This window comes from Oncorhynchus mykiss, chromosome 4 (genome assembly GCF_057628025.1).
Source record: "Oncorhynchus mykiss isolate SJ-2025 chromosome 4, ASM5762802v1, whole genome shotgun sequence".
NCBI classification, from domain to species: Eukaryota; Metazoa; Chordata; class Actinopteri; order Salmoniformes; family Salmonidae; genus Oncorhynchus; species Oncorhynchus mykiss.
Window position 1 is genome coordinate 46609442 of NC_143025.1, and position 15436 is coordinate 46624877.

Sequence of the window (15436 nt, forward strand, 5' to 3'; positions counted from 1 at the left end):
AGAGCCGGCGCAGGATACCCTGGGCCAAAACTGCGTACCGGCGACCAGACCCGCTGAGCAGGCACCATACGCCCTGGCTCGATGCCCGCACTCGCATGACACTCTCGGGGGGCTGTCCTATAGCGCACCGGGCTATGGACACGTACTGGCGACACCGTGCGCTTAACCGCATAACACGGTGCCTGCCCAGTATCTTGCTGCTTATAATAAGCACGAGGAGTGAGCGCAGGTCTGCTACCTGGCTTAGCTCCACCCCTCGTGTGCCCCCCCCAAAAAAATGTTTGGGGCTGTCTCTCGTACCTGTCGCACTGCCGTGCTGCCTTCGCCAACCTCATTCTCCTGTAACCTTCCTTGCACTGCTCCATCGAATCCCAGGCGGGCTCCGGCACTCTCCCTGGGTCGATGGCCCATCTGTCTATCTCCTCCCAAGTTGTGTAGTCCTGTGAAGCCGGCCGCTGTTGTTGTTGCTGCCGCTGCTGCTGCTGCTGTCGTCGCTGTTTTCTACCACGCCGCTTGGTCCTTGGTTGGTGGGTGATTCTGTCACGGCCGTCCTCCTCTTCGTCTGAAGAGGAGAGGCGAGATGGATCTGAGGACCAATACGCGGCGTGGTAAGTGTCCATGGTGAATCTTTAATAAAGAAAGACTGAACACTATGCAAAAGAGTAACGAAAACAATAAACCAAATACGACCGTGAAGCTACAAAATGAGACCTGTGCTGACACAAGCCACTAACATAGACAATCACCCACAAACAAACAGTGCAACCCAGGCTACCTAAGTATGATTCTCAATCAGAGACAACTAATGACACCTGCCTCTGATTGAGAACCATACTAGGCCGAAAACATAGAACTGCCCCAAAACATAGAAAAACAAACATAGACTGCCCACCCAACTCACGCCCTGACCATACTACATAAATACAAAACAGAAATAAAGGTCAGAACGTGACACATGGTTTATGAACTGATACACAAAACAACGCTTAATTCAAAACTTGTTTTTTAATTTAAATGATTATACAAAATTCTTGCAACCAACAGAATGTTATGTAGATGGGGCATACAACCAACCCCCTCTGCTCTGCAGATTTTGCTGCGATGAGACAGAATCATTAGATCACTTATTCTTGTATTGCCCCTATGCATTTAGTTTCTGTTCAGGAATGGCTGAAAAATCACATTGACCTAAAAGTAAATGTTTTGGAACACATCACATTGACATTTTACATGTGAAATCTTGTGAAAACGTGTTTTTGGAAAACTTCACATGATATTTCACATGTAAAACGTGTTTTTGGAACACTTCACATTTGACATGTGACAATGTGTTTTTGGAACAAATCACACATGACATTTTACATGTGAAAACATGTTTTTGGAACACTTCACATGAGATCATGTTTTCACATGCGCTTACATTTGATCACGTGTAGTTTCATGTTATTACAGTTTATCACATTAACTTCAACATAAGATCACGTGAAACACATGATCAAGTAAAATCTGTGTTTTTTTCCATAACGGTGAGGACCATGTTAGAAGACATTTGTTTTACCAGTCGTCAGGACGTCACGTGATGGTCCCAAATTGTCCCAAACCATTATAAGTAAAGTAATTAAATGGTATGGTGGTTTTAAGGTAAGTGGTAAGCTGACATGACCCAACCCGGGATTAGAACTCACAACCTCTGGATTTAAGGTGCACTGAGCTTTCTGCTGTGCATTCCATTGCACATTCATTACCTGTAATACATCTCTGCACTTATCAAAAGAGTGCCATCTACACTGCTATTTTACTCATCAGTTAATCTTCTCTCACCATTGATTCCATTTACTTATTTCAGTAATTTGAGGGTTTTCTGTATAGTTGTCTAATGTTGGTGGGGCATATTATTCTGTTTCAATGTTACTCCTGAATAACTAGGATAAATATAATCACTTTTTTTTGTTGTATTTATAACAATGCTGAGATTCACCTTCGAAGTCCAAAGTGTTGGAAAACAATGGAAATCAGTTATTGACATAGACATAATGGCGTAGCAAAAATATCAGAATGCCATGAACTATGACGTTCTGAGTTCAAATCCCTGATGAGGACAAGTTGAATAATAATTACTGTATCAATAAACATACACAATGTAGTCATGTATATGTGTCAGCTATGTCATTTGGAAACACTATGTTAAAAGCACTGTGTGTGTGGGTAGCATAATGACAATTTTTTCACGAGTTCACATGTGAAATCGTGATTTTTCACATAAAAAAGCATGTGGTTATTCCTTAAGGGTAGTTTACAACCATAGTTAATGTATTTATCCACTATACAGACAAACCAGGCAAGGCTGTACATTGTCTCCTCTTGTTTTATTTATCATAAAAACCATTAACCTGGAATTCTATTGAAGAATTGTATGAGTATGTTAACCTTCTATCCGTATGATATATTATTGACGGTTGAAAATCCAGAAACCTATTTGAAGGCTGTGATAAACAGACAGAGTTTCAGGGCGACCTAGAGATCAGCAGGAGACTGGGTGTTGGAGTGAATTGTCTGTTGGATGAAGTCCATGTAGTGGGCCATGCAAGTGTAGACTCCAGGGAAGCCTTCCTAAGCACAAACATTGCAATGCCTTAAAACTCACAAAGTTTAGTTAGTTTATTTATTTAGCACATAAAAAAGAAAACATCATACATAAAAAAGATCAAACGTTACATTATAAACTCAAGATCAAATTAAAAAATGAATATAGAAAATCGATTAACAAGATATTAGATGAAAAACAAACAGAAAGGTAAGACGTGAAGAGAGAGTGAAGAGTAAAATTATAAAAATAGGGATGGGTACTGCTGTGAGAGGTAGTTGTGAGGACTGGGCTTGGGCCAAAAGGTACTGTTTTAATAGTTGTGTTTTTTAAACTGTTAATGGACATGTGATTCGTCAGATGTCCAGGTTGGTTATTTCAAAACAGTGATCGTCGTGTATTAGTGAGAATTGTCCTTGGGTTGACCAGTAAAAAGCAGCATGAAGATGATTAGCAGATCTGGTCACATGACAGCTGCCGCCATAAACAACATGCCAGGAAATGAATCACTCGTCAAGTGCATAAACAGAATGAGACTGAGTGTAAAGGCTCCAGTAAACTAAGTTTGAAATTGCCCTCCAGCCCATGGTATAAGAGCCTTAAGACACGCTCTCAGTTCAGCATTGTGCAAAAATTATAACGAAACTGAGCGTTACATAGCACAAGCCTCTTTGTTCTCTAACAGCTATTTGTTTTTTAAGGTCCAAAAACAAAGCAATTGGGTAGCAAACGCATTAACTGCGGGTGTCTGTCACGTCTGGCTGCATAGCAAATGGCCCAAGACAATGCCTAACACAGGCGGTTGGTGGCACCTTAATTGGGGAGGACAAGCTTGTGGTAATGGCTGGAGCGGAATAAGGGGAATGGTATCAAATACATTGAACACATGGTTTACATTTGTTTGATTCCATTCCATTTGCTCTGTTCCAGCCATTATTATGAGCCGTCCTCCCATCAGCAACCTCCTGTTATGCCCAAGAACCAGAGGTGTGGACTCTAGTCACATGACTTGGACTCGACTTTGACTTTAACACCAATGACTCGTGACTTGACTTGGACTTGAGCCTTATGACTCGGCCTGACTTGATACCCTCCCCTAGCCCAAATATAAAAAATTATGCTATTAAAAAAGTGTGCAGCGCATCAACTCTTCATTTAACGGATTACATTTTGAACCGGACAGCAGCCAATCAAATTGTACCAGCTGAGAAAAAGTTGTGCGTGGCAGTGCAGAGGAACGTCGACAGGTGAATTCAGATGGAGCCCTTGGAAAGATGATACCCCAAATTATTATTTTCGGATATAAAGACGACGCTGTATCAACAAAAAACGGATTGCAACTTGCAAAACATGCGGGAAGAAAATTACAGACGGAGGCGTAACAATTTTCAACTTTGTTCGACATTTGAAGCTGCACAAAGAACGGTAAGTCGTGGCTAATATAGCAGACAGCTACATATTTTATTACTTTACTGGTGTATCGTGTAGGCTAACGTAACGTTAAATCAATGAGCCTCCACATAGTCAGTCAGTGCGGGAACGTGATCATTGCACCCAAGATTGAGCTACAACTGGCCAGGCAGTTGGTAGCCTAAATCCTGCCGAATGTTACTGCTGTTCCTAAAACCATTGACATACATTAGCCTACTGTAACAACACAGAGAGAATGTGTGTGTGTTAAGGTTGGGAGATTGTGTACAAGCCTACATCGCCCAATTGCGCTCTATAGCGATCTTCGATCACTATTGGGGGGGTCTTTCTCATGGCTACCCATGTATTTCCATGGAAATATAATGTTAATAGAACATCAATCAAATGTATTTATAAAGCCCTTTTTACATCAGCCGATGTCACTAAGTGCTATACAGAAACTCAGCCTAAAACCCCAAACAGCAAGCAATGCAGATGTAGAAGCAAGATGGCTAGGAAAAACTCTGTAGAACGGCAGGAACCTAGAAAGAAACCTAGAGAGGAACCAGGCTCTGAGGGGTGGCCAGTCCTCTTCTGGCTGTGCCGGGTGGAGATTATAACAGTACATGGCCAAGATGTTCAAACGTTCATAGAACGTTCAATGTTCAACTGCACATGGGGACAAAGATCGTACTTTTTGGAGAAATGTCCTCTGGTCTGATGAAACAGAAATTGAACTGCTTGGCCATAATGACCATCCTTATGTTTGGAGGAAAAAGGGGAACGCTTGCAAGCCAAAGAGCACTGTCCCAACCGTGAAGCAAGGTGATGGCAGCATCATGTTGTGGGCATCATGAGGAAGGGAAATTATGTGGATATATTGAAGCAACATCTCAAGACATCAGGAAGTTAAAGCTTGGTCACAAATGGGTCTTCCAAATGGACAATGACCCCAAGCATACTTCCAAAGTTGTGGCAAAAAGGCTTAAGGACAACAAAATCAAGGTATTGGAGTGGCCATCACAAAGCCCTGACCTCAATCCTATAGAACATTTGTGGGCAGAACTGAAAAATCGTGTGTGAGCAAGGAGGCCTACAAAACCTGACTCAGTTACACCAGCTCTGTCAGGAGGAATGGGCCAAAATGCACCCAACTTGTGGGAAGCTTGTGGATGGCTACCCAAAATGTTTGACCCAAGTTAAACAATTTAAAGGCAATGCTACCAAATGCTAATTGAGTGCATGTAAACTTCTGACTCACTGGGAATGTGATGAAAGAAATAAAAGCTGAAATAAATAATTACCTCTACTATTATTCTGACATTTCACATTCTTAAAATAAAGTGGCGATCCTAACTGACCTAAGACAGGTAATTTTTACGAGGATTAATTGTCAGAAATTATGAAAAACTGAGTTTAAATGTAATTGGCTAAGATGTAAGATGTATGTAAACTTCCAACTTCAACTGTATTTAGCTGTTGTTGTTGCCTGTTTTGCATGTTATTTTGACATTGATACATGTCACATACAGCTGGGCAAAAAAGTATTTAGTCAGCCACCAATTGTAATTTGCATCATAGGTACACTTCAACTATGACAGACAAAATGAGAAAAAAAATCCAGAAAATCACATTGTATGATTTTTTATGAATTTATTTGCAAATTATGGTGGAAAATAAGTATTTGGTCAATAACAAAAGTTTATCTCAATACTTTGTTATATACCGTTTGTTGGCAATGACAGAGGTGTTGCTGGTATTTTGGCCCATTCCTCCATGCAGATCTCCTCTAGAGCAGTGATGTTTTGGGGCTGTTGCTGGGCAACACAGACTTTCAACTCCCTCCAAAGATTTTCTATGGGGTTGAGATCTGGGGACTGGCTAGGCCACTCCAGGACCTTGAAATGCTTCTTACGAAGCCACTCCTTCGTTGCCCAGGCGGTGTGTTTGGGATCATTGTCATGTTGAAAGACCCAGCCACGTTTCATCTTCAATGCCCTTGCTGATGGAAGGAGGTTTTCACTCAAAATCTCACGATACATGGCCCCATTCATTCTTTCCTTTACACGGATCAGTCATCCTGGTCCCTTTGCAGAAAAACAGCCCCAAAGCATGATGTTTCCACCCACATGCTTCACAGTAGGTATGGTGTTCTTTGGATGCAACTCAGCATTCTTTGTCCTCCAAACACGACGAGTTGAGTTTTTACCAAAAAGTTCTATTTTGGTTTCATCTGACCATATGACATTCTCCCAATCTTCCAATGCATCCAAATGCTCTCTAGCAAACTTCAGACAGGCCTGGACATGTACTGGCTTAAGCAGGGGGACACGTCTGGCACTGCAGGATTTGAGTCCCTGGCGGCGTAGTGTGTTACTGATGGTAGGCTTTGTTACTTTGGTCCCAGCTCTCTGTAGGTCATTCACTAGGTCCCCCCGTGTGGTTCTGGGATTTTTGCTCGTGATCATTTTGACCCCATGGGGTGAGATCTTGCGTGGAGCCCCAGATCGAGGGAGATTATCAGTGGTCTTGTATGTCTTCCATTTCCTAATAATTGCTCCCACAGTTGATTTCTTCAAACCAAGCTGCTTACCTATTGCAGATTCAGTCTTCCCAGCCTGGTGTAGGTCTACAATTTTGTTTCTGGTGTCCTTTGACAGCTCTTTGGTCTTGGCCATAGTGGAGTTTGGAGTGTGACTGTTTGAGGTTGTGGACAGGTGTCTTTTATACTGATAACAAGTTCAAATAGGTGCCATTAATACAGGTAACGAGTGGAGGACAGAGGAGCCTCTTAAAGAAGTTGTTACAGGTCTGTGAGAGCCAGAAATCTTGCTTGTTTGTAGGTGACCAAATACTTATTTTCCACCATAATTTGCAAATAAATTCATAAAAATCCTACAATGTGATTTTCTGGATTTTTTTTCTCATTTTGTCTGTCATAGTTGAAGTGTACTTATGATGAAAATTACAGGCCTCTCTCATCTTCTTAAGTGGGAGAACTTGCACAATTGGTGGCTGACTAAATACTTTTTGCCCCACTGTATCAGTTTGCAAACTATGTAAAAAAACAACAACATTGAGTTAATAAAGCAGCATAGCTCCAAAATGCAGGTGTTTCAGCCTAGCTTAGTGGTTTCTGTGGTGGTGAGGTAGCCAGTGGAAAATACAGAGCATAAGGGTTGGTAATGTTCTCTAGTTGCGCTGTGATTGGCTCAGTGTTCTGTCACTTATGGGGACGCTACATCACTGCAAGATCTACGGGTAGAGATCTAAAATTCAAGCCCCCTGGGTGCCGACATAGATGTACATTAAAAGTGCCCGTCCAAGAAGGCTCAAGGTCATTGGCCACAGATAAAATGACGTCAAATCACGTTATATCTACCGTAGCTTTGATTGGACTGATCATGTGAACATCATACTTTCAAAATCTTAGCTAGTATGCTAGCAATCATCATTTTGAATCAAGTTGACAATCTAGCGGAAAGTTTGTCTTCTGGATGATAGCGGAGTGAACAGGCCGTGGTTCTGGTGGTTGATGTCGTTGATGATCTTTTTGGCCTTCCTGTGACATCGGGTGCTGTAGGTGTCCTGCAGGGAAGGCAGTGTGCCCTCGGTGATGCGTTGGGCAGACCGTACCACCCTCTAGATAGCCCTGCCGTTGCGGGTGGCGCAATTGTCGTATCAGGTGGTGATACAGCCCGACGGGATGCTCTTAATTGTGCATCTGTAAAAGTTTGTGATGGTTTTAGGTGACAAGCCAAATTTCTTCAGCCTCCTGAGGTTGAAGAGGGGAAATTGTGCCTTCTTTGCCACAATGTCTGTGTGGGTGGACCATTTCAGATTGTCAGTGATGCGGCAGGGTAGCCTAGTGGTTAGAGCGTTGGACTAGTAACTGGAAAGTTGCAAGTTCTGCCCCTGAACAGGTAGTTAACCCACTGTTCCTAGGCCGTCATTGAAAATAAGAATTTGTTCTTAACTGACTTGCCTAGTTAAATAAAGGTAAAAAAAAAATGTGTACACCGAGGAACTTGAAGGTTTCCACCTTCTCCACTGCTGTCCCATCGATGTGGGTAGGGGAGTGCTCTTTCTGCTGTTTCCTGAAGTCCACGATCAGCTCCTTCGTTTTGCTGAAGGACAGGTTATTTTCCTGGCACCACTCCACCAGGGCCCTCACTACCTCCCTGTAGGCTGTCTCATCATTGTTGGTAATATAGCCTGTTTCACTGTTGCGTCACCTGCATGTCTTTCTGGAAGGTTCTCCCATCGGCCGAAGTCGATGCCTCTCCTTGTTCGGGCGGTGCTCGGCGGTTGACATCGCTGGTCTTCTAGCCATCGCAGATCCATTTTTCATTTGTCTTGTCTTGTTTTCCCACACACCTGGTTCTCATTTCCCTCAACATGTGTTGTGTATTTAACCCTCTGTTTCCCCCCATGTCTTTGTGTGGTATTGTTTATTCTGTTTCATGTTATGCGCACGGTAGTCTGTTGCGCTGGGTTATGTTAACCCGTATTGTTATTTCGTGTTCACTTTGGTGTGCTTTTGGTTCGCCTAAATAAAAGGCTCCGTTGGCTACACCATATCTGCTCTCCTGCACCTGACTCTCTTACAGCCATTTACGCATACCTGACAATGGAACTCTATAACGGAATTCATCAGGAACTTCTCAGTGTCATTTACATCTCACCTTAATAAAACCAGAATGAGAACAATTAACAAACTAGAAACATATTTGGATAATCAGGAACGAGAACAACCAAACTCTTACTCTGATGACAAAAAGAAATGGATAGATGTAGTCAAGTTAGAACTTCATTCTTTGTTCAGACATAGGGCAGAATTCTTAATTCATCGAATCAGACAGAACTATTATTTTAATGGAGCTAAACCTAGTTATCTTTTCGCAATGAGACTCAGAAACAGGGAGATATGCTCTAATATTACAGCTATTAAAGCACATAAATGATTGTTAACTAATTCTTTGCTAATCAATGCGGTTTGGTTCTTTTAACTCTACTCCATGTAAATCTGATATTACTTTGGATAAATATGCCTCAGTTGAATTTGTCCTTACCTTTCCAATGAAGAATCACAATCCCTTGGGAAACGCATTTCAATGGACAAACTTAAAGAGGCACTAACAAAGATGAAAAAAGGTATATCCTCTGGTTTGGATGGGATTCCCCCAGATTTCTACCTTCCCTTTTGGGATAAATTAGGCCAATTTTTACATAATATGATTTGGACTTCTGTTGAAAAGGAATCGTTTCATAATAATGTAAACTCTGCAATGATTGTGGTACGTCCGAAGCCCAATAAAGATCACACTCTAACTGGTAACTGTAGACCTTTGTCATTGTTGTGCTCTGAGGTTAAATTGTATGCTAAAGTTCTCTTAGCCTGTTTAGAATCTAATATGACTACACTAGTGCATCACGACCAGACAGGGTTTATTAACCCTTATATGTGGTGTTCATGGTTTTGTTATTCACCAAATGTTTGTGGGTCAGATGGACCCACAACATTATTGGGTTGTTAAAACAATACAGCCATAACAATTTATGTGAAAATACATGATACTTAGATGTTGACTTATATCAATTACAAGCAATATAGACAGCATACATGGTTAATATTTGCCATTTACCTCTGCTTGATCACATTGCTTGTAATTGTAAACAAAACTCACTTATAATCAAGACATGGGTGGACAAACATCGCAGTGCTTCCTCCTGTTGCTACCGGCTGCAATCTAGAATGATGAAAACACTTAGTTCAGGAATTTTACTAACATCTCACTCACTCACTCACTCACTCACTCACATAGATAGTTACAGCAGGCCAAGGTAGGAGAGTCAGACACACACACATGCAACACACACACATGTAACAACATCACTCACACTTACTTCCGGTATTGGAGTTGTTGGTTCTGTGGGTCGGGCGGATGGGGAACCAGCATCCTCCTCCTAAATCCTCCTCACAATGACTGCAGAAGCTGGGGTCCTTGGGATATGTTTCCTCCTCTGGATTTGAGGTCTTACCAATGCCTGATGTTCCTGGCCACATATTCTCCCATCCCTATTCCACCTTTTTGCCTTTCTTTGGCACATAGGATACTAGGGACCTGTCGGCCGTAAACACAAACTTAGAGGAATTGATAGGCCTGTTCCGTGTATTCAACAGCTGAGGTGGGAACTTGTTAGTGGAACTTAATTCCTATATGTTTATTAACCAATTCAAGTAATCACTCTGCCCATTCCCATTTGTAAGATACTTAGTTGCATAAAATGGACAGAGACCAGTCTCAAAATCAATCAATAGCGTTTATTCTCGAGAGTACTGAACATGGTACAATTTACAACAGGTTATAAACTAAAAATGACGTCATAGGTTTTAAACTGTCCCTCCTCCACTCCGATACAATGGCAGTATAGTTCACAAGCCTTCCCACATCGTCCATCACCGGTTTAGATAATTTACTACCAGCCCAAGGTCTTTCTTCTCCCTGTGTAGATAAGCATTCTAGCCAGTCTGACGATAATGTCACGTTCTGACCTGTATTTCCTTTGTTTTGTATTTATTTAGTATGGTCAGGGCGTGAGTTGGGTGGGCAGTCTATGTTTGTTTTTCTATGTTTTGGGTTATTTCTATGTTTCGGCCTAGTATGGTTCTCAATCAGAGGCAGGTGTCATTAGTTGTCTCTGATTGAGAATCATACATAGGTAGCCTGGGTTTCACTGTGTGTTTGTGGGTGATTGTTCCTGTCTCTGCACCAGATAGGCCTGTATTGAGTTTGCACATTTCTTGTTTTGTTAGTTATTTCATGTATAGTTGTCTTTATTAAAAACATGAATAACCACCACGCTGCACTTTGGTCCGCCTCTCCTTCAGATGAAGAAAACCGTTACAGATAAGTTCATTCGTTTCTACCAAGGAACAGACAGTCTTTGTTCAAATTCTTGATTATAATTACACACATTATATTCAGTACTAGGATTATAATAAGAATCATACATCCATACCATAACATAATAGTATTCTGTTTAGTCATAGTCCTGATGTATGTATACATAATTTAGTCATCATTGATAAAAATCCCTTAACAGAACTCTGGCTTGTTTTTTTTGTACTGTTCCTACCATCATCACCTTCCTCTTGAGGAGCTCCTGTCCCAGCTTGTGCAAAGTAAAAAGGTTATAGTATGTGACGTTGTGGCCACATCCAGGACATCCTGGATCCCTTAGTTCTTTTCAGGGGTGCCTCCATCTGGCTTCCCCGTATACACTTGCAAGTTCCACGCGTATGTTGAAGTAGCATTACAGGCAGCTCAGATCTTGATTCCATATTTTGTGGGTTTAGACAATATGTACTGCCTGAAAGGGCAGCGGTCCCTATATGGCATAAGCTGCTCATCAACAGTAACGTTGGGCCCAGGGTTGTAAAACAAGGGAAGGCGGTCCACCCACTTGTCCCACATTGACCTGATTACAGCTGGTTTGTCTGTCTGCCACAGAGCTGGTCCGGTGTCTTGGTTATCGAAACGGATAATCCTGGAAATAATGTGGAAGTTTTCCAGAGACGTTGCACAGAAAAGTTCTCTGCCCGTTTCTGCATCCCACAGGGATTCCCCATTGGATCTGAAAACACCAGCAAGGATAAGAACCCCAAAGTATGTATGTAAATGGGTTTGGTCCATCTCCTTCCAAAAACACGCCTTCCCTCCAAATTAGTGCAGTCCAGTATGATTTTCTGGATGGTGTCTGGGATGAACAGTTCAAAAGAAGACTTTGTGTCCTGCACATGAGTAACCGCCATCCACGTTGGCCCTGGTTGCATCCTTATCACATTGGCAGCCATGCGTGGTGGCTCATTACTTTGGCAAGAAGACCATTCAATAAATAAAAAAATGTACATCCATATTTCTCCTCCAGCAGGCTGCTGATGAGCTGGTCCTGGGGCTAGCAGCTGATGAGCTGGTCCTGGGGCTGGCAGCTGACGGGCTGATCCTGGCTGCTGATGAGCTGGTTCTGGGGCTGGCTGCTGATGGGCTGGTCCTGGGGCTGGCAGCTGATGAGCTGGTCCTGGGGCTGGCAGCTGACGAGCTGGTCCTGGGTCTGGCAGCTGACGAGCTGGTCCTGGGGCTGGCTGCTGACGGGCTGGTCCTGGCTGCTGATGAGCTGGTCCTGGGGCTGGCAGCTGATGAGCTGGCCCTGGGGCTGGCAGCTGATGAGCTGGTCCTGGGGCTGGCTGCTGATGAGCTGGTCCTGGGGCTGGCTGCTGATGAGCTGGTCCTGGGGCTTGCTACTGATGGGCTGGTCCTGGGGCATGCTGAGGATTAATCTTATCCTCTTCTTCCAACTCACTGTCAGACTCCGAATCGACAGAGAAATTATCCTCATATTCAGAAAATTCTTCATCTTCCAAAGTGCAAGATGCTCCTTCCACACTAGCTTCTCTCTCTGCAAAAATGATTTCTAAGGCCCTCTGAGCAGAGATTATTTTTGCCATACTGATTGATTGTGGTAAGGAGCCACACATGCAAAGCTATTTATTTGTTGTTTCCCTCCCCAGATTTGCACCTGGCTGCGGTAGAGTTTCGGAAAATACTGCGTTTAAAAAATAAATAATGTATTGTAATAACATTGTGGAGGTTCCTGCAAGACATTGTGTAGTTTCACACATAACAAAGGGTAAAGAGTGTGAGAAAAGCGGGAGACAGGCAGACAGGCAGGGAGACAGACAGGTTCTTGGTGCTATGTTGAAGCAGCAGGCCCAGGGAGGAGGAAGACAGAGTGAAGGCACACAGCAAACCCTTTTGTTTAATTTTTACTTGTTTTCACCTACACACACACTTTTCAACACTTGTATTACCCTGGACCCGAACACCACATATGTAATATACAGTGGGGCAAAAAGGTAATTAGTCAGCCACCAATTGTGCAAGTTCAGGTTTAAGCGCCTCAGCGGAGGCGACCGGTCCGCTCCTGATCCCCGGGATCGTCCCTGTGGTTGGCGTCCTGTGGCTGGAGCATAAATGCTCTGGGGAGGCGGTACTGTCACGTATGCTCTCTCTCCAGCCCTCAAGGTTGCCATGCTCCCGCGCCTCAGCTGGATTGACAGGTTCCCATGCCTTAGCAGAGGTGACCGGTCCGCTCCTTATCCCCAGGATTGTAATCTTGGTCGGCGTCCTGCCGCTGGAGCCGTGCGTCGGGGAGGGGGTACTGTCATGTGTGCTCTCTCTCCGGCCTCTAGGTCACCAGGCTGCTCATTATGGCGTACACCTGTCACCATCGTTACGCGTATCAGCGCATTATGACACTCACCTGGACTCTATCACCTCCTTGATTACTTGCCCTATATATGTCACTCCATTTGGTTCCTTCCCCAGGCGTCATTGTTTCTGTGTCATGTCTGTGCGTTGTTTGTGTTTTATATTATGTTACGTTTATTTATTAAAACACTCACTCCCTGACTCACTTGCTTCCCGACTCTCAGCGCACAACGTTACAGGGGGTGCACAGTGTGCAGTCAATGAAAATGTCTTCCTTCACAGAAAATGAGCCAAGGCCAATGAGTCTCAGGTTGAATTTTTTTTTTTTTTCAGTAAACATTGAAATTGGGTCCCACAGACCCGAACACCACACAAGGGTTAAAATTCGACTAGCCTCAGATAATGTGTGTCATTTATTACATGTTGATCATGCTACTAATGGCATTAAAACTCCATGGAGTAGGCATTTGATAGGTTAGAGTGGGATTTTATATGTTCAGTATTAGAGCACCTTAATTTAGGAGAGGAGTTTATCGGCATGATTAAAGTTTTATATCCAAATCCTTCTGCCATGGTGACCACAAGTGGGATAATTGCTCTACGCAATTCCCCGTATCCAGAGGCTATAGCCAAGGATGCCCCATCTCGCCTTTGCTCTTCGTTCTTTCGATCGAACCGCTAACACCGAAACTCAGAAAGCACCCTAATATTTATCCTTGAAGTTTTAATGATACATCCCATCACATATCCTTATATGCAGATTACATATTTTTGTTCACTGATAATGTTGTTTCTTCATGACTGTCACGACTCCTACCGAAGGTGGCTCCCCTTCCTGTTCAGGTGGCGCTCGGCGGTCGTCGTCACCGGCCTACTAGCTGCCACTGATCCCTTTTCCCCTTTCTGTTTATTGGTTTCACCTGTTTTGTGTGTATGCTGATTAGTCGGGCTATGTTAGCCAGTAGGCCCGCCTGCTCTTTGTGCGGGATTGTTTTGTGTTGCTACTGTGTACGTTTGAGGTTGACGTGTTTTCGTTCGTGGGCTTTTCTCTGGACTGTTTGAGTTCCCGTGTTTGGGGAATTTGTTTTGTGTGCGCCTTGTGTTTTGTGGGGTGGCTTATGTTCACCGTGTGTGCAATTAAAAGCACTACCCTGTACTCTCTGCTTCCTGCGCCTGACTTCGCACCCACTACGCCCAGAGCGTTACAATGACCAAATATACTCTCTATATTTGATAATTTTAGCACCCAACTGGATACAACATTAACTGGACAAAATCTGCTATAATGTCATTAAGCTTAGGACCAAAGAATTTCCAAGGAATAAATTAATAGAAGCAGACCTCTCAAAATGGTCACAGCTTCAAACTCTCACCAAGATAGAATTCATCATTAAGATGAATATTCTTCCCCGAATTAGTAACCAAACCCTTTGAGTTACCTTGTCTATCTAATATTCTGTCATTTATATTGTGGGATGGATGAGCCCTAAGGGACACCATATGCCTGCATGCTGATCTTCAATGTAGATAAAATAAAAAAGACTTATCAGGTCATTGAAATTTAGCCCTAAGATCATTAAAAGCTTGCAAAACTTAATCTCTAAAAGAATCGTCCAAAATATGATCCCCCTTATCCTCCCATTGAGTGAATGAAAAGGGGATACCTCCAGAAAGAACGGAATGATTGTGGAAAATTGGTGACTGAGCATGCCACTTCTGTATTGTGATCGATTCCTTTTCTACTAAGCGCCATGGTGTGAGTATGTAATTAGTGGTCCAACTTAACTTATCACGTTTTAATGATAATGCTGAATAGACTAGATCCTGAAGTCTTTGTGGTAATGCCAAACTATCTTCTATAGGTCTCCGGGAGACTAAAGCATTTGGATCAAACCATGTTGAGAGGGGGTGTAGCACAAAAGCATAAAAGTAAAACTTAAAGTTAGGTAGAGACAGCCCACCCTCCCCCATGTCACGCTGCATAGTGTTTTTTTTTAGGTGGAGCTAGTTTAAATCATTGCATTGAGAAAAAGTTCATTGTGATTAAAATAGTAAAATAAATCAAATGAAAAACCTCATATCTCAAAGCAAAAAAATATATTGTGCCTGCAATTTAACCGAACCTCTGTCATTAGCCTTATTCCCACTACAAGATATGAAGTAGAGTGTG

At 42.8% G+C, this 15436-nt stretch overlaps 1 protein-coding gene across 1 annotated transcript; it reads right to left on the reverse strand.

Moving 5' to 3' along the window:
* Positions 1-9366: 9366 nt before the first annotated feature.
* LOC149984035 (uncharacterized) lies at positions 9367-14649 on the reverse strand. Its single transcript, XM_090232174.1, has one exon. It carries the CDS (start codon positions 12410-12412, stop codon positions 11954-11956), a length of 459 nt encoding a protein of 152 aa, XP_090088300.1. The 5' UTR covers positions 12413-14649; the 3' UTR covers positions 9367-11953.
* Between the last annotated feature and the right edge of the window lie 787 nt (positions 14650-15436).

Excerpts from the sequence above, each read along its gene's own strand:
- LOC149984035 (XM_090232174.1), bottom strand. The coding sequence starts at position 12,412 with ATGAAGAATTTTCTGAATATGAGGATAATTTCTCTGTCGATTCGGAGT.